The sequence below is a fragment of the Chiroxiphia lanceolata genome, chromosome 5 (assembly GCF_009829145.1).
Source record: "Chiroxiphia lanceolata isolate bChiLan1 chromosome 5, bChiLan1.pri, whole genome shotgun sequence".
In the NCBI taxonomy this organism is placed as follows: domain Eukaryota; kingdom Metazoa; phylum Chordata; class Aves; order Passeriformes; family Pipridae; genus Chiroxiphia; species Chiroxiphia lanceolata.
Window position 1 is genome coordinate 63,247,291 of NC_045641.1, and position 27,895 is coordinate 63,275,185.

Sequence of the window (27,895 nt, forward strand, 5' to 3'; positions counted from 1 at the left end):
GAATTACAGATGTTCATTACTGCCCTTGCAGCTGAGCTGGCACTAACATCTGTTTGGGTGTTCTCTTCCCTTTCAGCAAAAAAAGTAAATAAATAATCAACTCTTCTATTTCAAACAGATGCTACAAGCAGCTTAAACTAAAACATATGACTTTGCACTGAAGTGGATGAAGAATATTCATATGTTATTTCAAAAGGCTCATCTATGAAGTCACTGATTTCTAGCTGAAAGGATGGTAACATTCTCAATCACAGAGTTGCTCATGGGTTTTCATCTGACCATGGCCAAGTTTGCATTTCAAATGGCAAAATTTTCACAAACTTGCTTATTTTTCCAAGGCAGACCTCAGAATATAACACTGTATAGGTGTATGAAATACGTGTTCAGTCCTCCAGTAGGATGTATTTCTGAGCATGCAAAGACAAGGATGACTGTAGGAAAGAGGAAAATATATCAACAGATTTAAATAAGAAATCTAAGTTTAAAAAGCAGTATTTGCAGAAATCATTGGCGTTGCAAGTTCTCTTCTGTTGACATTTCAGCTCTTGCTGTCTGTGGTCATCTCCATCATGGCAGATCTTCAAGAAACAGTTCCAACAAAGTTACTGAAAAGTTTGTATTACTGCCCTTTATCACACTTTAGGGAATCATCTCAAAAGAATAAGCATCAGATCTCTAAAGGCAGAAAAGATGTGCACCAAAGGATCTCCATCTTACAAGTGTCTTTCTACCTATCAGTGATCTAAGCTTATGTATTACACACAAAAGTTGCTGCTGACAGGAGATCTATGAAACTATAGCAGAAAACTGCTGAAGGTCATAAGTTGAGAGTCTGGGAGTCCAGGACAAAATTCAGTTTAAAAGGCTTGTCTCCAGTACCATGTCCAGTCACATCCTCTTCTGGATAGACCATATAGCTTTCAATGCCTTCATGATCCCCGATGAGATGCTATTTCCCAAAAGTAGCCAAAATGGCTCAGAAAGCAATAGAACATGATCTCACACAAGAAGACATTCATTTGAGATTAACCTCCATGCCATGAAATACAACCCAGCCTTTTTAGGGGATATTACCATCATACAAGAAAATCATATTTTTCTTTACTATCATATAAGAAAATTACACACATTTCCACTGTGCACATACACTTCACAGTATCTTCATGCATTAGTAGCTGCTGCTGAGGTGCTCAAAAGAACATGAACTGAATTTTGACAACACAGGTCAACATTCTCAAAGTGTAGCTCAATAAATCAAACTTTATAATCCAATTCACAAGGAATGCAGGCCACACTAAATGCTGAGGAGCAGACTGGTGAGGTTTTTTAACCCACTTGCTCTTTAGCCTTTCCCACAGAGACACCATTAAAGTCTTGTGATGAAAGCAAAAACTGCTTCAGAGCAGATTCTACCAGGATGTCACTCCTTCTAGGAATTCTGTTGTAGCAACCACCCCTACCCCACCTATACAACACACAGAGAGGCATTCTGCCCAACAAGCTCAGTGAATCACCTCATACCAGGGCAAAGCAAGCTTCTAGATTTAAACTGATAGGCAAATACAGCTAAGGAAATCCATCTGACAGACACTACCAGGCAGTAGCCCAAGGCAGATGCAAATTTCCCATCAAAACTGTGGGTCCAACCTAGAGCATGTCCTCTGGTTTATCCCTTGCAATCACTCTTATGCTTTTGCTGTATAGTTTCCTCTTCCATGCAGTTTCCAAAACACAGGAAGGACCAAATCTGTCAATCACATAACTGCCCTTCTGTCAAAGAGCCCTGAGGATCTCAACTTCATGTCATAACAAACCTGTGGTTTCCCTCAATAACACATCACCCTTTGTCCCCTTAGGAACTCTTTTGCTCCTCCTCTTCAAAGTACTCTTCAGTAGGAAGCATTTGCTATATAATATATCTAACACACAGTCAGTAACAGAAGTTTCTGCTCATGAACCTCAACTTCTGTGCCAAACAAGAGAAACAACTTTCCAATAGCTTCATGAACAGCTCTTTCTAGCAAACATACATCCTCCTAAAGAACTTGTCAGGAGCAACACTAATCCTGTACAGGATGTCCAGTGACATGTACTGGTACCCAGCACCAACTCCCCTCTTGGCAGTCTGTAGCCCAGGAATTAGCTTTAAGGCCAGCTTTAAAGTGCCCAATGTCACTGCAGAAAGCCAGTCCAGTACCACCAAGAGGTGCAGTCCCACTGCTGCCAAATTCTGTGTGCAAGCAACCACAATTAGGAGTCTCAGCAGCCAACAAAGGGGCTGCTCCAGCAGCAACTTCCTGCAGGATGGATTGCTGTCCAAGTTTGGCAAAGCTGGCTGCTTGGCCCAGTGGATGGCTTTCCACCTCAGCTCATCTCTGATCAGTCAAGAATAAATGGTTCTATATGTGTCCATGGCTTTCAAATGAAGGTAGCCAACGTTCTTCACTTCTCCAGGCGAGCAGTTTTGGAACAGGGATTCTGTCAACTGGAACAGGGACTCTATCAATTGGTGTTTTGGTCCTACTGCATCCTGCAGATTTTGCATCCTTGAGACTTAGTTTTACACTTCTCCATTTCAAAGGCACTGCAAATTCAGCATGAAATCTGGACCCAAGAATCAATCATCTTCTATTGATGCAGTAAAGCCTATCAAGGAAAAATCATCTCCATGTGTAATCTAGAAAGGGAAATCATCCACACAAGGTAATCATTGCCAGCATTGAACAAAATAATTTAAGTCCTCTGAAAGAAAAACTGCTACAAGAAGAGTTTTAAAGATATGCCCTACATTGCTGCCTATAAAGACATGCTATCAATGTTAAGGAGAGCAGAGATTTTTTTTCTTCCTTTTGTTCTGTCTTTTTTTTAAATTGTGTAGTGCAGGTAAAAACAAGAACAAACACAGGAACAAACTGCTCTCTAGTGAGGAGAAAATGCTATTAAAAGCAAGAAACAAAAGTTCATCCTTTTTTTCTAACCAGTTACAGAAGGATGACAATAAGAACTTCTTCTGTTTCACTATAAAGGTTTAATTATAAAGCCTTCATAAAGTTTCAACAGCAGGTTCAAATAGGAATCTCAAGACTGCTCAAATGTGATATTTTCCAAGAGCTAAAACACAAAACTTCATTTGCTTGAACAGAGAGAGACAGCCAGTGCAATCCAGTCTTCCTTTTTTTGGGAGGTAACATAAGCAGTGCTCATCAATTGACTTCATATTGTATGGCTTTTTGGTATCAGTTTCTTTTTTTCCTCTTTACTTGGTAAGTATCCTTAAAAAATTAAATTTTCCTCAATCATGGATGATGTGCATCCATCTGAAAGTGCTCATTAGCCTATAAAGAAGATTTTGATGAGACAGAAGGTAGAAGAACAAACACTGAGTCAGGAAACCAAAATGTCTTGACAGTTCTACTAACAATAATTCCCCTGGCTTAGGTCTTCTTCCTTGGAGAGAAACCTTCTAGATCATGGCACCAGTCATGACATGCAGCATTAACTGTGTTGAATACACCCCAAACATGAAGATCACCGTGAATCCATATTCATGCAGAACAGTGGATTTCCAAACCCAGTGGCGCCTTCTTCCTCTTGACTCCAAAGTATGCTCTGATTAAACCACAGCCAGAAAGAAGTAGATATTTTCCCAAAGTATGGCTGCCTTAAAAATACCTCTCAGCACTCTGAGAAACTTGAGGAGGCCACTTGCACAGAGAAACAGTGGAAGCAGAGGAAGCCAGTGAGATAGATAAGTATCCCTATCTGCCTAAAAAGATCATCTGTCACAAGCCTTAACTTTGGAAAGTCTATGGCTGCAAGAAAAGCACCAGCAATGACAATGGGTCAAAACAAGGGAGAGAAAGTAAAATTTGATACCTGCTGATTTTTCTGCTGATGATCCCTATTTTGAAAACCTCTGTGGCAGAAAACCTGAAATTTACTGAATTCACAATAAGATGGGAATCTGCAATGCAATGAGGGTGAGAAGCTGGCAAGGAAAGCTCCATATGGCATAAAAGAAAGGGAAACCACAGTAAAGTCTCTTGCCAGTACAGAACACATAAGATTTAGCATATGAATAGCAAAACTGATAACCAATTTTACTAGATATACCAAGGAAGAGCTTTAAAATCATAGATGGTATGACACCTTTTACCTCACCAAAATTGCCAAAATTGCTTGCATCTTTTCATTTTTCTTTCTAACAGAAGAATCTAGAAATCCTGTAGCAAAAATTTCTGCTGCAGCATCCACTGAAACCCTGGTAAGTTGAAACTATCATAAGAGGGCAGGGAAGATTTGATTAAATCCTTTTGAAACATTAAACCCATGCATCATTACCAAAGGGAGATGTTGACTTTATTCACTGAAAGTTAAATTATTTAAAATAACGGACTTGGACAAGGTGCTGGAAAAGGACTGGTTTAAAAACATGACAGTGATGGTTGGTGTTGGGTGCAGGCAATGCATTGTACTTAGAATCAGTTTCTTTACCTGTTTCCACTGGGGTATGGGAGCAAGACGGCCTTGCTCTCGTCTGCTGGATGGTTGGTTGTGAACACGTTCTTGATAAGGCAGGACAGGTTGCTGCATGCAGGTTGTAGGGAAAATGGGACGAAGGAGGAAAGATAAAATAGTAAAGGAAACTCAAAGAAAGCCACAGGAATGGAATACAGAGTAAGACAGACAAACATTCAAGAAAAAAAATAGGGTAGGGGAGAATTCATTTAGCAAGTAAAACGTAAAAAGGAAAAAAACCATCCAAAAATGGGAAACTTAACATATTTTGGACCTTATCTTTAATTTCACTGTTTCTTCAAATCATTGGTTGAGTATTGTAGCCAATGTGTAGCAGCTGAAGAAACATTTGATTGGTAAAAGGTGGGACAGACACCACCTTTCTGGGATTATGTTACACTACCAAGGCTGATGTGTAGTGTAGCATAGAGAAACTTGACCTGGCTTTAAAGTGGCCAGGTCAGGTCCTACTCACAATGTGGCCATGGCAGCATAGAGCTTGGCACAAGCTGTGAAGATGGACTTATACAGTAGAGCAAGAACTCTGTCACTTAAACCCTACTGCTGACACTGCACTGCCAGCAGGAGATTGAAGTGACTCAATCTGACTTCAAAGACAACTACCCTGCAGTTGCAGTTCAGATTCCATCCTGAATAACCAGCAAGCCTCAGCTGGAATGATACAAATATCCTGATTGCCAAGAAACTCCCAGGCATTTATCTGCTGCACTTACATACATGTACAAACCTTAATCACAATTCGCAAGAACAAACAGATGTAACCTGATATGAGAATGTCCAAATCAGAATGATTGTTCTTGAACTGTGTAAAAGTGGAACATTCCTGGGATGCTTTTAAAGAGCAATAATAGTCATAAAAGAAACTAAATTGCTGGTAATATATTTGTGAAAGAGATTATATAACATAATATAGGCAATAACAAAGAAATAAACTTTTCTTAGGAAGTTCTTCTTCACTCCATACTCATAAATTTTAAACTTCTTTGATTAAGCTTCACTCTACTCTAAGAGAGCCTTTGAAGTAAAAAAGACTAGCATCCAGTCTTGAGGAATGTGTGCTATTATTCCTGATTTTCCTCCACAATTCCAAAATAAAGGTGTTATTATCCCATCTCCTACCTGTCTCCGTAAGCTTGAGGACGGCACCGGTGCATTCTCTTCAAACTTGGCCAGTAGCTGGGTTGCCATAGACTTGACTTTGTTCTGATTCCCAATGGCAGCATCAATCCTCCTCTCTGTCAGGGCGCTCACCAGTGTGGGCCTTTCTTCTCTGTAGCTCCTTGGGAGGTCCTCCTAAAAAGCAGTGACATCAAAATTCAACAAGATACAACGGGATCACCTTTTCCCCTCTAGCCCTTTGCTGTGAAGGGTTTCTAACACTGTAGATAACAAATCTGATAGCCTGCACTTGCAAGCTCACATTTTAATTTCCTCTGGCATGTCATCAAATGTTCTGTTAAACTTTACTTATCTTTTCAACCATATGTGATGCACTTACCTACCAGAGAGGCTACAGCTGAAACACCCCTGTGAATCCTGTGACATAAAACAAAGGTCTGTCTTCAAACCTTCTCACAACGAAGTCAAAGCACTGAATTTTAACTCACCTGTATCTATTTGGCTACAAATATTTAATCTGAAAGCCTGCCTTATGGGGTCTACTGGAAAGGTTAGTGCTTTTTGCACTAACCAAGGCTAAAGTTTAAATGTCCATGAAACTTCTAATAATAAGGTACGATTTAACTAAACTAAAGTTTTATTCTTGATGTCCTCATCAAACCACAGCAAATTGCTATTAAAATAGAACATCAGGGAACTGCAGTATTTCATTTGCTGTGTACTACTCTTTCATAAGCATCAGTAAAATATTTGCATTAAAGATATGACAAAGCATAATCTCTGAAGAAGAATTAATTCTTGTCTAAAAAATCTTATATAAATCCGGAATGAAAGAACTGAAGTGGGAATAAGGTAACTACTATGTATTCTCCTCCCTGACACCTTCCTCACTGTAATACTTACATCCTCAGATTGGCTCGTTTTTCTCCTCTTTCCTGCACCATCCAGTTCTTTTTCTTTTTTGTCCTGGAAACAGAAGGAGTAAAGGAAAAAACAGCAAAGATAAGGGCTCTCATATCTTTCCGGGCTGAGATAAATATCATCAGTGCACTTAAGCTACCTTGCAAAGCTTATTTAATTCTCTGGGCTTATTGTCCATTTGGTCAAGAAAAGGGGTATTTTTCCTACATACTCCTTAGAGGATTCTTACCTTTGAACTGGACATTCAACAACACTTTCAACTCATTGGAAACTCAGCAAACAGTTATGATTCAACACAAAATACATCCCCAAATCTTAGCCACAAGGCTAAGATTTTAAGACTGAAATATACCACTAACTGAGAGTGCAAATTACGGACGTAATTTAAAAATGTCATGTACTGTCCCATACCAAGAGCTGGTAAATACGTGGCCTCTTGCAAACATATAGCAGATGCACACTTACACCTGCATTTTTAGTACCACTACTTGGACAGGAGCCTGACAGACACAAGTGTTCCCAAGGCTGTCCATGGTTACCTTGGGAGTGCGTTTCCGAGAGATGCTCTGTCCCAGTTTGCTGAGGAAGGAGATGGGAGACTTGGTACTGGCAATTAGGGCAGCTTTTTCTTCTGCATTCAGGTCCAGACTATCTGTTAGGAAAAACAGGTAGAACAAGGGAATGCCAAGAAGTTTTCTTCTGTGGTGCTGTTATTAAATACGCAACTGAAGGACTCACTGATTTTTTTTTTAACATAACAGTCTTTTTCTTAAATTCTCTATACAAAATGACTAAAAATGTCTAGAATTAATACCTTTCTCAGCTACTCTTCCTTTTCATTTTGCCCAAATGAATTCTCCTTTACAGGGTTTATAACCACCCAGAATAAATGCTGTGTATATTTACTTTTATATTTAAAAAGCACCAAGATCATCAGTATTCTTAAAAAGAATGTGGAGTTTTAGAAATAATACCCAACATATTTTTAAAAGGCTACTAAAACCACTGTTTTTCCCCCAACCAGAATAAAATACTTGAATCATCAGTTATAGAGAAAGAGCTATAACAACATTATTAATATTAAAAGGTTGGCCCTATTGATTTGAGTTAGGCAATTACATCTTTCAGTTCTAATCAAAGGTATTTTATTCCTCTTGGCCTGAAGTTAGTCTCAGCATTCACAGATTGTAAATAGGTATAATACTCAGCCAATGTTTTGAAATTACCAACTAAACCACTACTAGCAAGGCATCTCACATTAGCTAAGAGAAACAAATCCCTAACAACAGTAAGAATGCAGAAAACTTATCTAGTAGTGCTGAAGGGAGTTTAGAACTTTTGAGGACATTGCTGTGTATTAAATCTTTTTTCTGCTCTCAGTGCTGCTGACATGGTCTTTATCAGCACCAATAAGAAGTCAACTTTTTGTAGAGCTAGTGAGTGACCAGTATGAGCTCATGCAGCAGCAGCATGAAGGTAACTGAAGCCCACACATTGACCCTGAAGCTTTCTTTAAATCTGACAGAAGTGCCCCAAACTCCTTACCACTAGAAGGGATGGTGTCTTTGAACATCTCATAGAACTGTGTGAGGTACATCACCATGGACAGCTTATCTGGCTCTCCAACAGATGCCATTTCCTTTCCAGTCATAATGGGAGATATTCCAAACTCTTTTTCAGCGATGTCGAAGGCCAGTTGGTTATTCTTCTCCACATCATGCTCATCCAAAGAATCAAAGTCTCTGCAAAGGGCAGAAAGAGGCCATGCACTGCATCAAGTAGAAACCTGTCTTCTGAAACAACTCAGGGATCCATCTCTTTTTTTTTTCCCCCTCTCATCGAAATCTCTCAAATTTATTTGCCAGCAACATGGTAAAGTTCATGCAACTTAATTACAGTGAACTTTAGCTCAAACATATCCTATTTTCATTTTTTTTCTTCCCCTACAAACCCAGATTTTTTCTTGTTATGAAGTATTATCCTCTGAAACACATCTTCACTTCCTCCATTGTTGGAAGATTGTACTGTTTTCCCCTACATAAATTCTTCTGTGCGCTTGGAATTAAATTAAGTCTTCACTTTTTACCCCTTTTTTTCCTGGACTGATCCATATTTTAGTCCTTCTGGCTTTTACCAAAACTTGTAGAACTATATAAAGTCTACATAAAAAGCTATAACTTGTAGAGAATTACATAAACCATTTTAAAAGCTATCTGAACTCTCCACAAGCCATAGGGCTATTAAACAGAGTACCTTAGGTTAACTCAAGTACACCAACGCAGAAGTAATTCAGTGCACATGGAAGGGAATAACCACACAATTTTTCAGCATGCTTTACATTGGATTGTGTCTTTAAATAGAGCTCTAGCATTTACTTTCTCTAATGTCCCTTTGGGAAGTTGAAGACATTTCAGATTTCAATTAAAGTACCAGAATCTTCACTACTGTTACTTATCCGAGCCAGTGTTTTCCCACCTTAGAATCTGGGCACTGTTTTACCCAATATGTCATGTAAGGGGACACCTCTCTCATTCACCCAAGCCACATGTCAGTGTACAAAGAGTAACAACACCTCTATTTACACTGTGGGTCACTACTTCCAAAAAGAGAAGCCTAAGAAGTCTTTTTGAGTTACCGTTAAACAGGAAGTTTATAAAGGGCTGTGTAGATACTTGTTCACGAGAAATTTAACTGAATCTTTGAACTATTCCTCACTCAATTTACACACACACACACACACACACACACACACACAAAATCTGTCAGTCAATAATGCCTCCCAGTCAGTATCAATTTGAAGCTCAATTCTGCCAAATCATCCAGAAGGGAAAATGACAACACATTTATCTTCAAATTCATCAAGCTATCACAGCCTTCCACTCTGCTAGTGAATCACTGTACATTAGTTTCTATCAAGTTTAATTGAATTCATTTCAATCCATTTCTTCATAAGTCACAAATGCATTGCCTCAATCTTCACATTATTAGTTCCAAACACCACTAATGTTCTGCCCTTCCCAGTTATTCGAAGCAGCCAATTACTCACATTAAGTCTGGACGGTATCTGTGGATAATGGCACACAAAGCTAAGCCACTTTTCCATGACATTGTGAGATCTGTCACATTAACACCAGCATATCCATCAGTCTGCCTCTGGCACCAACTGAGCAATTTACTGGAGCGAGCTACAGACTCTGCAAAAAGAAAAACCAAAAAATCACATTTTAAAATAAAAATGCACAACATTTCACAAATTCAAAATACAGCATAAAACCCACGAGTCAACAAGGAAAACCTTAATGTAAAAAACAAGCTCCTTCTACAATGGAGGACAGGATTCTCATTAAAAAAAAAAAAATACTATCGTATGTATTTTAAATCCAAGAAAGTATTTTTCATTTGCTAAAAAGCAATTATCTAAGTTGTAACTTGCCAGACTTTTCACCCTACCCATTGTAAAAGAGCCCTAGGAAATATAAAACAGCTGCAAAGGCTTGTTAAGTATGATCAAAAGGACATACAGTAGCACAATGCTCCCTAAAGCCCAGATATACTATTTCCAGTGAAAGAACTACAAATGTACTTCTGTAACTTCTTTTCCCTTGAAAACTTTCCTTTAAAAGCACTGACCTGTTTTGACCTTGTCTTACAGCAAGATCTGATGAGATTACAGCCTAAAGGGATGTGGCTGCAGGGCAAAGAGCAGAAGACTACACAGCTATTCAGCAGTGAAAGGGAAGCTTAGCAGCAAAGAGCCACTCAGAGTCCCCGAACACTGTCTGGGCATCCAAGACAAGGCATGCAAAAGGAAAAGTTTGACATACCCCTCAGGGTAGAGACAAGTAGACAGATACTGAAATGCTTATCACAAGGCTTTCAGAATAATGCAAGCAAAGTGAGATGAAGAAAAGGAAAGCACAAATGTGAAAGTCTGCACAAGAAATACCTTCTGTTACGTTTGTAAGAATTGTCTACTGTTAGAAAGATTCAGTCTAGGCTTCTGCACTCTAAGCAAGGACATTGTTACAGATAAAGGAGGTGAAAAGAAATGCCTGTATAAGTAAATATGCTTAGAAATTTAACAGCATTATAAAGCAAGGGAAATTAGGCAAACAAAAATATATTTACATGCTAATGGAAACTTGAAAAACTGGAAACTCAGACTGTTGACAAAACAACTGCTGGATACATTTTCCAAACCAAGAGACTGATTAAATTATACTCTACGGCTATGCTGTTCTTCAGTTCCTGCACTGATCCAGCTCCAGAATAGCAACAGGAATAGAACAGCAGCCAGGCCTACCATTTCGAGTCAGCTTTGGTGTCCTGGAGTTCACAAAGTTCTCTATTTCCAGGTGAATGTCTTTCAAGTCTCCTGTATTATACAAGTGCCGTACCTAAAATGACACAAAGAGGTTTCAAATGACCAACATGCCACGCACCCCAGATCCATACAGAAACAGGTAGAGGACAATAAGGAGCCAACACAGGAAAGAAGACAAGTACACTTATGTAGCAGAAGTCAAAAGCGCAAGGATCAGCTCATCAGCACTGAACAGTCCAGCTGACTGCTGCTGCTCAGTGGATACCAAATTGCAAGGACAGACTGCTAGTCTAGTTTATTACAAAGAAAATGCACATGCACACACACACACAGACACAAATTTATAGATTTCCTGTATCATTACAACTATCGAAATAAAAAATTCCTAAAACGGAATTTGTTAAAGTACAGAGGTCTACTGCTTCCATGTTATAAACACATATGGTCACTATCTGTCCCCAGAACACTATCCCAGCTTCACCTGAGGAAAGCCAATGCACATTACAAGCACTCAGAAGCACCATTTGTGCAGTTACCTGCTGTGGCCGCAGGAAGTTGACGTTGATATTGGGATAGCGGGTGGCAGGATCAATGCTGTAATGGCTGAAGTTTTTACTCACGTTCTCAGGGGTGGTCTGAGGCAGCAGCCTATAAATGCTTTCCCTTGGGAAAATAACATAAAAAAAAAGTCTGGGGTTTTGTTTTGGTTGCTTTGTTTGTTTTAAGTTTTGTGGTGGTTTTGGTTTTTTCGTGTTTGTTTTGGTTGGGTTTGTGTTTTGTTTTTTTTGTTTTCTTGTTTTGTTTTTTTAAAGAGATGCAGCACTACTACTACAGCTAAGTAAACTCTGAAGAGATAAACATTCAGATTAAAGATCTAACCACTTCAATCACTGCATAGCTAAGAGTCAGGATAAGCATATTAAAATCTGCAATTTAATAAAGCTCTAGAAAACAAAAGGAGGGAAGAAACAATGCACTAAGCATAACTGAAAGGGCTTCCCAGTACAATAAAGACAATGAGATGTCAGAGAGGCTCAGGAAGAGGGCTACCAAGGAGACTGGAGCACTTGTCCTGTGAGGAGAGGCCAAGGGAACTGGGTTTGTTCAGAATGTAGAAGAGAAGGCTCAGGGAAGACCTTACTGCTGTCTGCAAATGGCTAATGGGAGAGTGATGGAAGTCTGACTCTAAACTGCAACATTATCATCCTCATCATTTTTTTAAAAATTCAAATGAACAGAATTTTATGTATGCATTGTGCTATTGAGCTGCAGTTGCTTAAGTTTACTCCATCTTTTAATTTCCTGAGTTCTGATCTCTACGAGATCACCTTGAGTCACCAAGACAACACTCAGACAAAGATGATAATATCAAGAACTCAATACTTCAAAGAAACACAAGATGTTGTTTGGCTTATATGAAACAAAGTGGCCAGTTTAGGAGAACATGAAAAAAAGCATGTCATAGCTTCCTTAAAAGGAAATACTAAAGAATATTCACAAGATAACAGGGAATGGCAAGAAGTTCTGTATCTGGTACTTTAAAGTCACCTATATCTTCATCTAGTTTGCTATTGCAGGGCTGGTGACAGTAAGTTGGGCTCACTTTCTCCATGCAATGTCAATAAGCACCAAGAAAAGATTCCTCACCTAATCTTTTAAAACTAGGACCAAGAATAGATGCAACATTTCTTATTTCTATATATGTCAGTTTATTAGCTCCCTAGGAAATCTTTTTCTTCAATTATACCCTCAAGCATCCTCTAAAAACAGAGTCTGTACCTCCCATTCTGTCTATATACTTGTACTAGAAGAAAATGCAATGAATGATGAGACATTGGAGGATTAGATTAGAACTCTAAGTACTCATTTTCTCTCTTACCTCTCTGCGAGAACTTCCAAAGGACTCGCTCCGAGCGACCAGCTTCGTACCATCCAAGCAGAGTCCATGGCAGCCAAAAACCCCCTGGCTATTCCAGTTCCCATTGGCCAAAATGGCTAATATAGTTTACAAAAGAATGAAAAAAAAAAAAAAAGGCAGAGAAAGGAAAAGCATCAGTTAGGGAAAATTTTAAAGAAGTACGAAGTATGTATTCAGACAGTAACCTGCTGGGAAATTAGAGTTCAGTAATTAGCTTAAAGCTCCACTCCTCCTGGGTTAGAGGAAGTCAGATGTATAGTGCATAGCTCATGAGCTCTCCCAAAGCCAATGTCCTTCTATTTCCAACAACAATTCCTAACCTGGAGTGCCTTAACAGCTTCTCTTGAAGACTGTACTTTTTAACTAACTACAAAATGCTAACTATTAGCAGGTCCACAGTAGGTTCTGTAGAGTCAACTCGTCCCAACAAGAAGCAGATGGAACAGACACAACTTCAGAAAAAGCCCTGCGCACATTTTCTTAAGCAAGATCATTACCACGCTAAATATTCCGTTTTCCCAACACTCCTACCCTTCCTTCAAACCTCCCACTTCATTCTATAACAAACAGCAGCTTTCCTTACGGCGACACTCTCACAGGCAGCACGTATCTCAGTGACGGCCTGAGCTTGTGCTTCCATTCAGTGTTTGCACACAGCGAGGTTAGAACACAAACCTCTAGGAGACTGTCCCCCACCAGCGCCACGAGCAGCTGGTGGCCGTTCTGCTCGCGCACCAGGGCGGCGTTCTCGGACGCGTACATGCACGTGAAGTCAAACATGGCCACGTCTGGCTGCCCATAGTGATTGATGGCGAAGTCCAGCGACGGCAGCTGCTGATTAGTGGAGAAGTCAGCTGCCTCCCTGGCATAGTTCAGCAGAGCCTCCTGGTCCACGTTTTCCCGTGAGAGCAATACCTCTGTGTCAGCGTGATCCTGCCAAAACCAGAAAAGTCAGAAGTGCAATGGTCAAACCCACAGGTTTATTTTAAGATTGGTACATAAGGTGGTTGGCATTAAAATTCTGACAAACCCACTGATACGGATCTGCCCTCTAATTTCTTTCATTCCTATCTGTGTTTATGCTTCCCAGAGAAAATCTATAAATCTTTTATTGCAAATAGTGATCAGTCCTGCTTGTATTTCTAACTGTGAAAGGGCTAAGAAACTTCTGAGCATTTTTCATTCCCATAAAATGAGGGAAGCTCAACTAAGCTATCAAACGTTCTTTCAGCATATTTTATCTTAGCATGAGCAAAACTCCCAAATCTACAAAGGGATACAAATTTGGAAAGGACAGGCTTTGTAACACTCTCCTGATAGCTTACAATACTTGAGAAGGGCATTAACTGCCCTTTAGAACACAATTGCATTTGTGTTCTAAAATACTGTATAAATACTGTATAAAAACATTACGTGGTGGAAGAAAAGCATGTTTCCCTTTTTTCACCATATCATATGAAAATTGTCACCAAAATTTTAGTTTATAGAGAATATAGGAGAAGTTAATACCCACATGCCGTATCACTCCTTTTTCCAGCAAGCTCTGTTTTTTGGCAGTCATGACAAAGTAGTGTGTATCATCTTTGTAGTAGACAATGTTCTCCAAGTCAATGCCTTGTGACAGGACAAAAGAAATGGTGGTGAAGGAACAAGTTATGAGTTATGTGCAACACTAGAGCTCTATCAGAAGGAAGTAAATTGAAACTGCACGGTTAGGAAGCCTCAGAGAGAGAATGCCAAATAACTTTCTCACATCCTTTTGATGACTTTAAAAATCTGAATTTTCAACAAAAGCACAAACAGCACATTTCACCTGCATAAAGCTACCTCTTCTAAAAAACACATTTATCATCACTAACGTTTGCATTCAGATGAGGAATCCAAAAAGCTGAACTCAGGATTCAGTCTCTTCCCATTTAGGGCTCAGGTTTCCTGAAAACAATAAGTTCTCCACTTCTGAACAAAAATGACACACATCTGCTTTGCACAGCAGAACAGCTGTAAAAATAGGGAAGTCAGAAACAGCAATGACTGACTTCCTTGCATACTGATTAAACACGATATCTGAGTTACAAAGTTTTACTAATAAAGACGAATCGTTTTCACTGGCAATCTGTCAGCTGCTGGCAAACCTGTGGCTTCTCGTAGATCTTGGAAGAACTTCTGGTTGAATATGAAGGCCACACCGCTGATCTCTTCTACTTTGGCTTCAGCTGTGGTGTTGCGATTGATGAAGTTTGCTGTGATAGCAATTGCGAGTTTACCGCGGAATTCTTTTCGGCGAAACCCTGGGGGAAGGATAAAGTAGCACTGAAAAACAGAGCACACCTTCAGAGAAGGCTCAGTATGCCACAGACAGGTGCCCTCACTAAATAAAAAGAGGGAAGGGATCTGATGAATTACAAATTCCTCCACGGAGGAAGCAACAATCGCTTCATCAGAAAAATAAATGCTCTGTTTAGGGAAAAAGCCCCCCTCTGTCTCTCTCTCTCTCTCTCTCTCTCTCTCTCTCTCTCGTATCTTTTCTCAAAACTGCAATTTGCATAAAAATAATAATATGGGATTCTTTACTACACAGAGTAACTAAACACCTCAGTTCTTACACCCAAAAGAGCTACAACACTAATCAACTAAAGAAAAAAAATACGTATGAAAGGTTATCCAGATCAAAAAACCTAATTCCTTTCCTAGTGTATAGGAAGAGAAAAAAAGACAACCCAGGTGTCTTTGATACAAATGGATTTTTACAAGAACTTTTAATCTCCCTTTCACTAGTCAAGTGTCCTTCCAGATGTTGATTGGCATATTAAAGGATGGTTTTGTTCTAACAAATTTAAGAGTAAGTTCTGTTTGAAAGCTAATTATGGAGCCAATATTACCTTCTAAGGTGTTCCTCCTGCCATCCCCTCCAATGATTACTTCAAACTCATACTCAGACACGGGATGGGTTTTGGGGTGGACCAATGCACGCCAACCTATTCCTGTTGATAAACTCCAAGTTAATGGCAATATAAACAGCAATGGTAATAGAACAAATACATAAAACCACTTCTTACCATCCATAATCCCTCCATCATATGGTCACTCAAGAAACCCTGCAGGACAGCTGCGTTGTTGACAGGGCTATTCCTGAGCTGTGCAGTCACTCCATGTGAACCAGAGGCAGACACAGCTCTGGTAAAACTCCCCTGACTATTTCCTTTAAGGGCCACTGAAACTTTATAGCTCCTTTACTACCTATGCAATCAATAAAAAGCTGAAATATAAGTAAGCCACCATCTCCTGTGGTGATCAGAGAAGAGGGTTCACAATGATACTAAAAGCATAACAAGGATCATTCACTGTTATAAACATCCTCAGTGAATGCAAAGAAAGGAGTTGTTTCAAAATGTTATTTGGTAAGTCTAATAGGCTTAAATATTTTAGAATTACCATCTGCCATGTCTTGGTCTATTTACTATCGTGTAGTACTTCCGGTGACTTTGTTTCATATATTAAGTAATTTGGATTTGTCACTAGAAAAAAAATAAATCCTACTAAAAATCCAAGCAAAAAGGGATTAATAACTGTTCTTATTAATGGAGCACGAGGAAAAGACTTAAGGTCATAAGCAGGGTTAAGGAGTAGGAGTCTGTGTATCCTACCACAACTTTCCCATTCTCTACCACCCATTTCAATGCTACTTGCTTTCATTCTCCTGATCCTCTGGAGGGTAAACAAGCCCCCGAAATTCCACATTGACATGGATCTCTATTCCCAAGATCAAGGCAACCTTCAAAAGGATAAGCTGGAGCTGACGGATACCTGCAAAAAAGCAAACATTAAAGAAATCAAAGAAAAAGAAAAGAGCACAAGATGCCTATGTGTGTCTGTGTGACAATTAATAAACTGATTTAAAGGACAGCTGTTGTTTTCTTTTCTCCCCCACTGTGTTCCCAGCACTTCTCAGCACCAGTGTGGAATATATCACAACATGCCAAGAAACTTCTACATCATTGAAAACCCAATCCTCTTCAAAGAATGAAAAGTAAGTAATTTTTTGGATGTTTTGGTCCCTAAATCAGCAACAGGGGAAACAACCAGAACATGCTCTGCAGGAGAGAGAGGGAAGACAACACAAGTAGGACTGCACTTGTCACAGATGGCAATGAGCCACGTGATCAGCCTGGCTGTGATACCAACCTACACCTTCATCCCAACACCTTGAGGGCATATTAAGTTTCTCACCATCTCTTTCCTCTTCATTTTACATAGGTAGTGGGTATGAAAATGACAGTGTGCAAACTCTGCTAATTTGAAGGAAGACACCTTACTGTCATATTTCAGACACTGAAATGAAAAAATCCTCCACCTAAACACTAAATTTCAGCTGTGCTGATGCACAAAAGAAGATAACAAGCAATAAGTACTGAAAGAATAAAAGTGACAAGAAATTGGAAGAAAAAAGCAATCCGCAAGACTGAAGTTCTGAAGATCTTCCAGTTTTAGCATTCACTGCCAAATTAAAAAAAAAAGTGGAGAACAAAGACTAGTGGGCAAAACCTGGCTCTGTCATGTACAATAACTTTCAGGGAGAAAAAGAAAAAACCAGAAGAATTAAAAGAAAAATATTAATTCCTGTTCTACCAAAGCATTCAGCTTTCAAAGGAGACTGATTTCTCAGAATCTGAGAATCATCAAAATTATTCTGAATTTTAACATGTAAACCTCTATTTAATCAGAACTTATTCATAGGCTGGCAGTGTTCTTTAACATATCTTCATCACTTCCAAAAATTAACAAAGCCAAAACTGTTCCTCCTTTATCCAGATCGACATTCACAAGAATGTTCAAAAACATTCACTAATTTTTCCTTTTTACAAGCCCCTTACAACGTGCAAGGGAGACAGAATAATGTGGCAGCTGCAGGAACGTATCAGAAAAACAGAAAAATTATCCATCAAAAATGAAAAAAAAAATGTTTAAACCTTCTGTGTGCTTTTCAACGTAGGAAGAAGATATGCCTTGGGAATGCATAAATGATGAGAGATACATTTTGCCTGTGTGCTGATCTCATGACAACGTATTTCTTTCACATCCAGGTCTAGCCCAAAATGCACGATGCGAAGGTAACGCTGAATTGTACCATAAGGACTTGAAAGCAGTGGTTGGGGTAGACTGAATTTTAATTACCCCATGCCCTCACCTACTTTTCCCCAGTGCAGAACAAGTGCTGCTGTGTCCAGCAGCTGCTGTACTTACTGATATGGTCTATGGATCCCGCACAGAATTTGCCGTAAAACTTTTTGGCGCCGAGACCCCTCAGGTCGTGAATGGTGAATGGCCACAAGTGCAGCACGTTATTGCGGGAAAAGGCATCCCTCTTTTCTATGACCACCACCTTGGCTCCCAGGAATGACAGGTCGATGGCTGTACGAAGGCCACAGGGTCCAGCCCCAATTATCAGACACTGCAAAACAACCAGCACAGAGTAACTTTACAGTCCTAGGAGGAAATAGGTATTTTTACCACAGCTTCCAAGCATCCCACGGCTCTTAGGAGCAAGTGCTTTTTGTCTGCAACATCAGCTGAAATTTCAGATCAGTCTTTCTATTGTTACCTGCCAAGTTCTGCCACTGATATGGTTAAAGCAGTAACCGCAACCTAAAAATAAAGCACATTCCAGAGCAGAGAAAAGCCTTGGGAAGCAGGCAAGTAAACTGCCTGTGTGCAACCCTTGTTCTAAGAAGAGCTGCCAAGGTGCACTCTCCAAGCTATGTAAGTACTTGGAGACCAGCAATATGTCTAATGGCTTCTCCCTCCTCCTCTTCCATAACTTTTTTTTTGGTCATAAAAAAAAAGAAAAGAAAAAAAAAAGGCAATGACAAGTTTTCCTTTCATCTTCCAAAGCCTGAGCTGGCCTTTCTTAAGAATATCTTCAGTAGCATAAACACATGCAGATAAACACATGAGATGCTAATGCTTCTATAAACATCATCATTTAGAGTAAGACAGACAGTAGCTAAGCTAGAGCACTAACTCATCCCTATGTTGGTGCTTCTACTACTGCAGCAAAGGAAACTTCAGGGAAGTAAACACAGTGCAAATACAAACTTTGTGTGACTGCACAACTTTTATCAAAATATGTTTTTCTCCAATCCAACCTTTGTCATATAAAAGGTCTTTCACCTTCTCATATCTTTCTCCGCTCCACTCACAAACATTATCAGACACTAATAAATAACTTGAGAATGAAAATACATGCAGTCTAGTGTTGACTTTCTACTTTCTGAGACGTGATAGAGCAAAACTTCTTTTAAGATTAAAAAGCCAAGATAGTCAGCTGATAATTCTTACCCACAGAAACCGAGGTCCATGGAGAAAGCTGGTGTTGGTATGTGATTTCTCATAAATACAGTACACAGTCCATTTTGTTCTATCGTTACTGCACTTTGATTTCTACCGAGTACAAACCACATCCACAGAATAAAGACCAGTCACAGGGGTGACTGCTTCTGCCATGTGATTATTTTCCAGATCCTTACATATCTTTATGGTTGGACAGAAAAGCTCCTTAAGAAATTCTTAAGTATGCCAAAACTTAACCAGAAACTGTGTTTGTTGGTCATCCCCATAAGACAATTTTTACAGGTTGTCACATTCTCACCACTTATTGACTGAGCCATAAATTCTGCAGTAACGTGAAACTGCAAATATAAAGCCTGAATGAGGAAAAACCAGTACAGGTTACATCAGTGGTGACACAACTGACATGCAAATTCAGAGTAAGACTGTGTAAGATAAGAAGTCACATAAATTTGAGGGCAGAGATCCAAGTCCAGAAGAAAGGGAAGGGAATAATAACACCATTGCTTCTTTAGTAGTTTCAGGAATCTGGAGGCATTTGGAACAAAAGGCAAGCACAACCCCTGCACTAATAAATTCCTAAATAGACTTGGATATTGAACACATGTCTGTCGTGTAACTTGTTAAGAGGGATACTCAATTAGGACCTAATATGATCTTCAATTTGATATTGTTTTATTTGTAGATAAGTAACTCTTCAAGAGCATTTGGTCTAAATTTTTTTAAACTTCTAAGAAAATTAGCTGAGTGTATCATATTTATCCTGGTAATAATCATGCTTGTCTGACAACTACAAACTTCAAAGAGCCTGGATTCAATAAGCAACAAGAACACACTGAGTTGGGCGGTTTTTCTTCTTGAATAATTTTCCACATATAAAATAGTTACAATGGAGTACACAACAGCAAAGGAATTCTACTAAAATGTGACAATTCAAACTCAGGTCTACATAATCAAATTAGAAACTAATTGTCTGCAATTTTGTCACAGAAACATTTTTTGTTGTAGTTCTTTGTAACCGTCTCTCTACCCCAACAGAAGGATATGGTTAACGACATCTAGGTTATGTTTAAGATTCTAGATGTTCTGAAAGTAAAATATATGATAATCAGTGAAGTAATTCATGGTCAAAGTTGCCTTTTTTTCTTTTACCATCACAAAAACATTAAATTATGTTGTTATAAAACATAACAACTTTTAAGCACAATTAAAAATAGAAGAAAAGATTCTTTTCCACCTCTACTGCTTCTTCCAGTTTCAGATCTCTTGTAGAGCCCCACCTTCTGATACTCTGTCAGACCACAGTAACTACATGAGATGCCAAGTACAGCCAAATATAGGCAGCTACTGTTGTTCCTTCTTCCCTTTCCCCTCAATGACTCCAAGGAATTGCTGCAACTCCCTGCACTGGAGCTGTCTCACCCCTCAGAAACACTTCTTGCTCAAGATCTTTCAGACAGATTATATTAAGTTTCCAGTAACAATGTCACGGTAATGGAACATTAAAGGCAAACTGAAATCCTGTATTCTCTGTATAACCAATGAAGAGAGAGCACCATTTGTAACTATTTACATTTGAACAACCCATCATGTCCAAGACTTGCTTTCACATATTCTGATTATCTGGATTCTGGTAAGCCTGGATGCTGGTCATGTGCACAAACTGCCCAACTCCAGGCTCAGCACCTCATCCCTGACCAATTTTTAAATGGGAAATTAAGAGCTACACTGCAGAGGATGAGAAATCAGAGCTGGTGTATGTTCCAAGTGTACAACAGCCAAACTGTAGTAATGACTGACTTCTGTTCTGATAACATGGGTAATACCTAATCTTTATTTTAAATTCTATCATCTCTACATGCCCACTTAAATTGCTGTATCTTTTAATCAGTGGTTTGCAAATTGCATTAAACATTAGGAATATAAAACTAAGTGAGTTAGGAAACATCAAATCAGATATGAGTCAGTTCTCAAAAGGCCTCTGCTTGGAACAGTTATGATTCTCTCTTAGGAATTACATATAAATATTTAACAGCAGATACTGTTAGGATAGGAAACAAGCAATTAATAGAAACATATACAAAAATATAAAAAGAATACATCCAAATTTTTTAAACTAAATTTCACTTTCTCTCAGCTACTGGTTTAACTACTCAAAATGGTGTGAATCTCAAATCCAGTCCTCTATGTTTCTGATTAGGGGCAAAGGGGTGTGCCAGCTTTAATTTATTGAAGACAGTTGGCTACATAATTTTTTCAAAGCACATCCCTGTCAGATTTTTTTTAAGGCTCAGTACTCCTCTGCATCTTCAGATATTCTTTCACAGCACAATCTGAAGGACTTCCCTCATTTCTCTCACTATCACCTTCCCATGGGGCTTCACCTGTTGTCTCTTGTACGATCCTCCCTCTACAAATTGTCTTTGCATCACCTCATTCACAGACACTGCTTCAATCAGCTTGTCAGTGCTGTCAATTCACAGAACTTCTCCAACTCAAGAGTTGGCTACTTTTTGTCCAAGCTAAAATCCTTACCTTTCTGACATTTCCTTATGGCTGCCTAGTTGTCAGTTCAAACCCCAACACGACCAAATGGAGCTCTAACGTCCTTCTAAACTCAGCTCACCACTTCCCTTCTCTATAAATGTCACATTCAATTTTCTGAATGCCTTTCATAGCTGGATGTCACCCTCCACTCACATCTATTTTTTGTGTGCTGTCACAATCAAGCACTGTCCACCTATCCTTCCATTAAATCTCTTCTTCCACGTTGCATCTCTGTTATTGAAGCAACCATTTTCCTCAGTGTTAACAAATAGCATTGCAGACTAAGATATATTCGGAGCACAGGTGCAAAAGTCATTCTTACAGCCTATTATTCAAACAAGTTAAAAGGCCTCTGCATCTTCCACAGCTCCCTCAATCTCTTTCTCATTAAAATATAAACCACCTGACCTCATTTCACAAACTTTTAGCACCTTAATTCAGTTCTACCCATCATGTTTCATTCCAAATAAGAACAATTCCTGAATCCAATGAATGTACAGTGCAATCAATTATTCAGGAAAACAATCTGGAATTTTCTCTATAACATCCCATAGTGTTGGGAAGGTTTATTCCTAAGTATACACAAAATCCACTACATTTATCTTGCTGTAATTCCTTCCTTTCTTATGCTGCCTGAAAAACGTAAACCTTAACAGTGGTTGTACTTTTGAGGTGCTGAAGCTACTGCCCACCATGACAGTGCCCAATTGTTCCATTTTCAGTTTACCAAGTTATTGTAGTAATGCATTATAAGTGCCTCCCTTCATATAAAAATGGTCACTGAAAAGCAGAACAGAATAAACAATTAAGAAACTAACACAATTTTCTAATATCTAGTTGAGAATTAAACTTCATTCCACACATCTGAAATGACATACCCTAAAATAGATATATTTCCCCCTCTGTTCTCTACTAAGGAACTAGTCATTTACTCCTCCAATTAAAATATTTCCTTCTCTCAGAAGGTGAATATTCAAAAGAAGCAGCAGCATCTATTGTTCTCAATGAAGGACAGAATCCTGTGTAAATTTTATAGTGTTCAGTACTATTTGCCTCTTTTTTAAAAGGAAAAATGCTTGATTATTTACAAAAACAACATATTCTATTCACATTTTGATAAAGGATATAAAGAACTGCTTTCAGTAACCACAAAACAAATAAATAAGATCATACTGCATAGTCCAACCAGAGTGCAGCACATAAATGCCAGCTCACAATCATTCAGGTTAGAAAAAAAGTAAAATGCTGTGTGTGTGTGTGTGTGTGTGTGTGTGTGTGTGTGTGTGTGTGTGTGTGTGTAAAACAGGAATTCCTACAGTAAATACCACACATACCAACCTTTTAAAAGAAATTGGTATGAGTTTCCAGGGCATTTTTTTTTTCTTCTTTGAATCTGGAATATAAATGATCATTTTCTAAATAACGGGAAACAGGATATTTTACCCAATTGGCAGGAAAGTTTATTTTTCTTCAGAGAGTCATGAGGTTTTTCAAATTAAAGCTGGAAATTTCCAAACATGCATATTTTGTACCTAGACTCCAACAGCACGTCCCTGTTGCTGACTAGTAAAAAATGCGAAAAAAAGTCTACTGAGATTAAAGAATTACCAATTAAGATTTCCTAAGCCATCTATAGTATTGATGCCACAAAAATGCACAACAGAGGAACCTGCAGGCTGCTTCTCCTGAATAAGTGACAAATATTCAGGTAGGCAATCAAATCTTGTAGTGGCAAACAGAATTTCTGATTGCTAGTCAAACGCTCACACGTTGTGGCTATATTATAATTACATGTATGAGAACATTCCTGAGTCTTCTCCAGCATTAGTGACACCAAGCAAACATATTTTTACATCCAGACACTGATATTGTGTGTTCCAGAGACAAAGGGGTAATAGCTGTTTTGACCATGGTGAGTGTATCTCTTACCTTCGTGTTGGCGCACGCTTTCCCTTTCTTATAGTCCTTATGGCTGCCTCTTTTATCCAATTTGGCCCATAAGGCTTTGGCTTTCCAGTAATTGAGCTTGGATTTGAGTTTGTGATAGAAGGAACGATAGTCCTTCGGCTTTAGTTCTAAGTAGTCACAGAGCTCTTGGAAAGCCTTGAGAGTCCCCTTGCAGGTGGAAGCCTGGACAAATCTGTCGAAGAGAACATGAGCCTGGTTCACCTTCTCGTTCTTACTCTCCTCCATGCTTCACACGTCGCAGCTGCCCTGGGGGGCAGCTGTTCTCATCCAGTCTGCCAGACTTCCCAGTGTTGCTCTGCTGAGCCACTTTCACCTCTGGCTTACAAGCATTATCAACCTAAAAGATAAAAAGAAGAAAACGTAACTCAGCTTGCTCTTTCATTTTCTTTCCAAAATTTTGTCTAAGCCTGCCGAACTGAGAGCCCAGATTCTCAGTTATTACTAATGTATCAGTCCTAAGTAAGTCAACTGATTGATACCCCGAGGATTTCTGACCAAGTTCGCTGAAGCAGAGCCTTCCAGAGCTCACTGAGCCTCACTGCAGACAGTGGCACATCTCACCTCTGTTAAATCACAAAATACTTTAACCTGAGCCAGTGCCTTGGAAGTTACATCAAAACTCATTTCAAACGAACAGCAGAGAAGTCACAAGTAAACTGGCAGATGTTACATGATGCCTGGAAGAGGGCAGAGGTTGTGAAAACAAAAGATGCAGACCCACTGATGTCGCAATTTACTGTGTAACAGCACAGGAATAGTTATGTGCTGGTCTTAAAGATACTGCTACCACAAAGTACTTCAAGAGTTGGTACTGCATCAGTAAAATAAGCTTTGGTTCTTTCATTCTAAAAAGACATGCTCATGATAAATAGAGAAGAGGAAAGAGGATGGCATAGCACATAGTCTTGCAGAGACTGGGTTTTGTACAGTGATGGCTACTGTGATCCTAAAAAAGTTAAACCTGCTAAGAGCAATCAATTGCTTAAGAAAGATGTCAAGACTGAAAAAAGAAAGCCTGTCTGTGTTGCATCAAGCACTGTAAACATTCCCCTTATCTAAGGCCTATGCAATTATTTCTGTCAGTAGGTGAGCAGCATTAGAGCGAAATGTGGCTGGTACACGACCCTTGTAAGATTCTCATATTAATTCCTCTATTCTGTGGGTTTCGACTTCTTTTGATATGCAGGCCCATACAAAATTTTAGGGGGTACTTGGGGTCTAGTTTAATCTGCTGAGGCAGATTACACATGCTCTTATGAGCTCTGCTACTCCTAGCTGCCTTTCTGGGATCCCTCAGAAGCAGCCTGCAGACTTACAGAATTAATTGTTTGGTTCACAATTAGAGATTTTGTTTAAAGAATAGATATTTTCTCTTCTCCTCTCTCTTTTTTATACAATAAAGCTTTTTTCTTTCTTTTATACATAATACTAAGTACATACATAGACTAGATTACCCTGCTCCCTAAGAATGAATAGTTCTGTTGGCCTTCAGATAGGAAGGCAGCATGGGAACATAAGAAGGAACTATGGAAGTAAAAGCATTTCTGAGGTGCTTTTTGTCCTTTGGTTTTTTTGCAAAGGGTATTAAAGTAAAAAAGGAAATATGTGGACTCGAATAAAACTTTTTAGTTTCTCACCAGCTCTTTTCCTGCTTCCAACAGACAGGAAGCCAAGTCAAACATTACAGCTCATGTCTCTTCCCCTCCCGTATGACAGCTCTGCAGCAGTTTATTTGGGCACTCCTGCTTTTCAGCCTAACATGGTATTTATTGTTTATGTTCAGAAATAGCAAAGGAGACCTGAAAACCTTTACTTACAGCCAGAAATTGATGTTTTTAAAAATAAAATTTCCTAGAGAAGCCACAGTACAACAATGGGTTATACTGTAGAATGCAATTCTAACTTTATTAGGACAACTGTCTCAGAAGATTCAGTATACATGAAGCTGTTTTTCTAACTGGCTTATGGTGATGCCATGCCCATATCAGTACTGCTCACCAAGCTGGATGGAACTGCTTTCTCCTTATTTTTAATCTTAACTTCATTGTTGTGAAGCTGGAAATATGCTCCAGGCTTGTGCCTCAGGGAAACCACTGCATTACTGCAGAGTCTAAGTCATAGAATCACAGCATGGTTTGGGTTGGAAGGGACCTTAAAGATCATCTAGTTCCAACTCCCTTGCCACGGGCAGGGACACCTTCCAATACATCAGGTGGCTCAGAGCCTGGCCTTGAACACTGCCAGGGATGGGGCATCCACTACTTCTCTGGGCAATATGCTCCAGTGCCTCAAAACCATCACAGGGGAGAATTTCTTCCTAATATGCCATCTAAACCTGCCCTCTTACAGTTTGAAGCCATTCCCCTTGTCTTATCACTACAAGCCCTTGTAAAGAGTCCCTCTCCAGCTCTTGTGACCCTGTTACGTACTGAAAGCCTGTGTCTCCTCTTCTGTCATCAAGAAGAATATTATAATGAACTCCAACAAAACACCTCTAACACTGAAGGAGTAGTTTCAGTGTGTCTGTGTAACATATCCACAATAAAATACCAACAAGCCTAAAGTCACATGCCTCATTAGTCAGCACAACCTCCCGAGCTGAATGCTATTCTCTTACATTCCCCCCAACTCTTGCACCCCACTCTACCATCCAAACGCTCACTTTGTGGCAGTGCTTTGGGTCACTGAGACTTCTTAAGAAAGAATCGTAGAAGTTACATGACCTAAATTAAGCAGAGTCACAAATTAGGTCTCTGAGTCCACAGTCCAGTACTGATATATCCAGATGTAAGGACAGCATAGGAATCATTTCTTACTCTTCCTTCTCCTGTACCTTTTCACCAGAGGAGTTAAGGCAGCACCGGTTCTGCGCTGCTCAGGGAGATCTCAAAATTAAAACTCAAACTATTGTAATTCTAGGAACTTACTGCTTCGTGTTCAAGGTTGGCCAAGCCAGGAGACAAACCTGCAGACAGCAGGTCATTTCAGACAGCACATCCCAAGTGACACGTTAGCACAGCAGCTCTGCCGACATCCCGTTCCACACAGGCTGGGAAGTCAGTTATGCCCACAGGTCAAACACCAAGGCTCCAGTCACCGCGGTAAGTCACTCCCTAGAACTCTGCATTCCTGATGTAAACACCCATAGGCCTTGGAACCCGCCAGCAACACGTCAGAGAACATGGAAATTACAGGAGGAAAGCAAGGGCAGGCAAGAATTATTTGCCAGGTTTCCAGGGTATTCGTACGCCTTGCCGGCTGTTCTGCAAGTCTGCAGTATCCTGCATGTTTTGTCTCGAGGCAGCTGATTGCTGACTCAGAAGCTCTGTGAATTCCTTGGCTGCAGTGTTGGGCGAGGAAGACAAAGCCCGTGGAAAAACGCATGCAAGAACAGCGTTCATGTTGCTATTTACAATAATAGCATGAGGTTGTCACTGACTCACGGCTGAAAGTACGCTCAGGATCTCCAGCGCTCGCCCAGGACAAAACAAACCAATGAAAAACAGAGAGGTAGGCAATGAATAATTCCAGGTGGTGGTTCCTTCCCACAGCCACCACGGATGTAGGAATACGAATATTTTACCAAATGCGTACACGGGAAAGAAAGCCCAGTGCCCTACTTCTGCCAAAAGATAAGAGATAAGAGAGATTCTGCAGAAGCTACACATCATGAATTTGGTTGTACAAACTGAAGTTCTGCAGCAAGTGTTGCAAATGCAGGGCTCACATGTTCCAGGCAAATAAACACACCCATTATAGGAGTCATCTCCCCCCCTTTTCCATCCTAATTTTGTAAGAAGTGCTCATTCAAACAGTGACTTGAGCCTGGAAAAAAATAAAGCATTATGGGAATGTATTTTTCAGCAATCTTCTCCTGTTTTTTTTTTTTCCCCCCATCGGAAACTATTGAGTTAATTCAATCTACATTCATGGCTTGTTCTGTCTAGCCTAAAACAGGAGTGAATAAAACATTTGCCAAAGTAGCTGCCCAGCTGCACTTCAGAATGCTGAGTTTCTCTGAGCACAATGTAAATCCTTTCTTACATTTGGGTTATTTCACAGCCTGGCAAGCACCACAGATGCACCCCTGGCAGACACATCTCTGAGAAGTCAGAGACCAAGAAGGCGTAGTAGTACCATACAGAATCTGAAAGCGAGTTGGTCCATCGATCATAAAACTACTTAGAGCTCCAACAGCCCCAATTTCCATTGAC

At 39.5% G+C, this 27,895-nt stretch overlaps 1 protein-coding gene across 5 annotated transcripts in view; it reads right to left on the reverse strand.

The window, feature by feature from the left end:
- The window catches only part of MICAL3 (microtubule associated monooxygenase, calponin and LIM domain containing 3), a 168,157-nt gene that overhangs the window by 85,846 nt on the left and 54,416 nt on the right, over positions 1 to 27,895 (reverse strand). For 3 of the 5 annotated variants that reach the window (XM_032689367.1, XM_032689366.1, XM_032689369.1), the window contains exons 2-16: positions 23,643 to 24,018; positions 18,063 to 18,270; positions 16,509 to 16,625; positions 15,701 to 15,802; positions 14,954 to 15,109; positions 14,335 to 14,435; positions 13,497 to 13,754; positions 12,783 to 12,898; positions 11,440 to 11,566; positions 10,883 to 10,976; positions 9,626 to 9,773; positions 8,125 to 8,321; positions 7,119 to 7,231; positions 6,562 to 6,624; positions 5,659 to 5,832 (exon numbers count right to left, since the gene is read on the reverse strand). In XM_032689367.1, the coding sequence (XP_032545258.1) occupies positions 5,659 to 5,832; positions 6,562 to 6,624; positions 7,119 to 7,231; positions 8,125 to 8,321; positions 9,626 to 9,773; positions 10,883 to 10,976; positions 11,440 to 11,566; positions 12,783 to 12,898; positions 13,497 to 13,754; positions 14,335 to 14,435; positions 14,954 to 15,109; positions 15,701 to 15,802; positions 16,509 to 16,625; positions 18,063 to 18,270; positions 23,643 to 23,906 (2,238 nt within the window). In that variant the 5' untranslated portion in view covers positions 23,907 to 24,018. Of the gene's footprint in view, positions 1 to 4,494; positions 4,588 to 5,658; positions 5,833 to 6,561; positions 6,625 to 7,118; positions 7,232 to 8,124; positions 8,322 to 9,625; positions 9,774 to 10,882; positions 10,977 to 11,439; positions 11,567 to 12,782; positions 12,899 to 13,496; positions 13,755 to 14,334; positions 14,436 to 14,953; positions 15,110 to 15,700; positions 15,803 to 16,508; positions 16,626 to 18,062; positions 18,271 to 23,642; positions 24,019 to 27,895 lie in introns of all 5 variants that reach the window. The other 2 variants (XM_032689368.1, XM_032689365.1) reach the window with 1 other exon arrangement.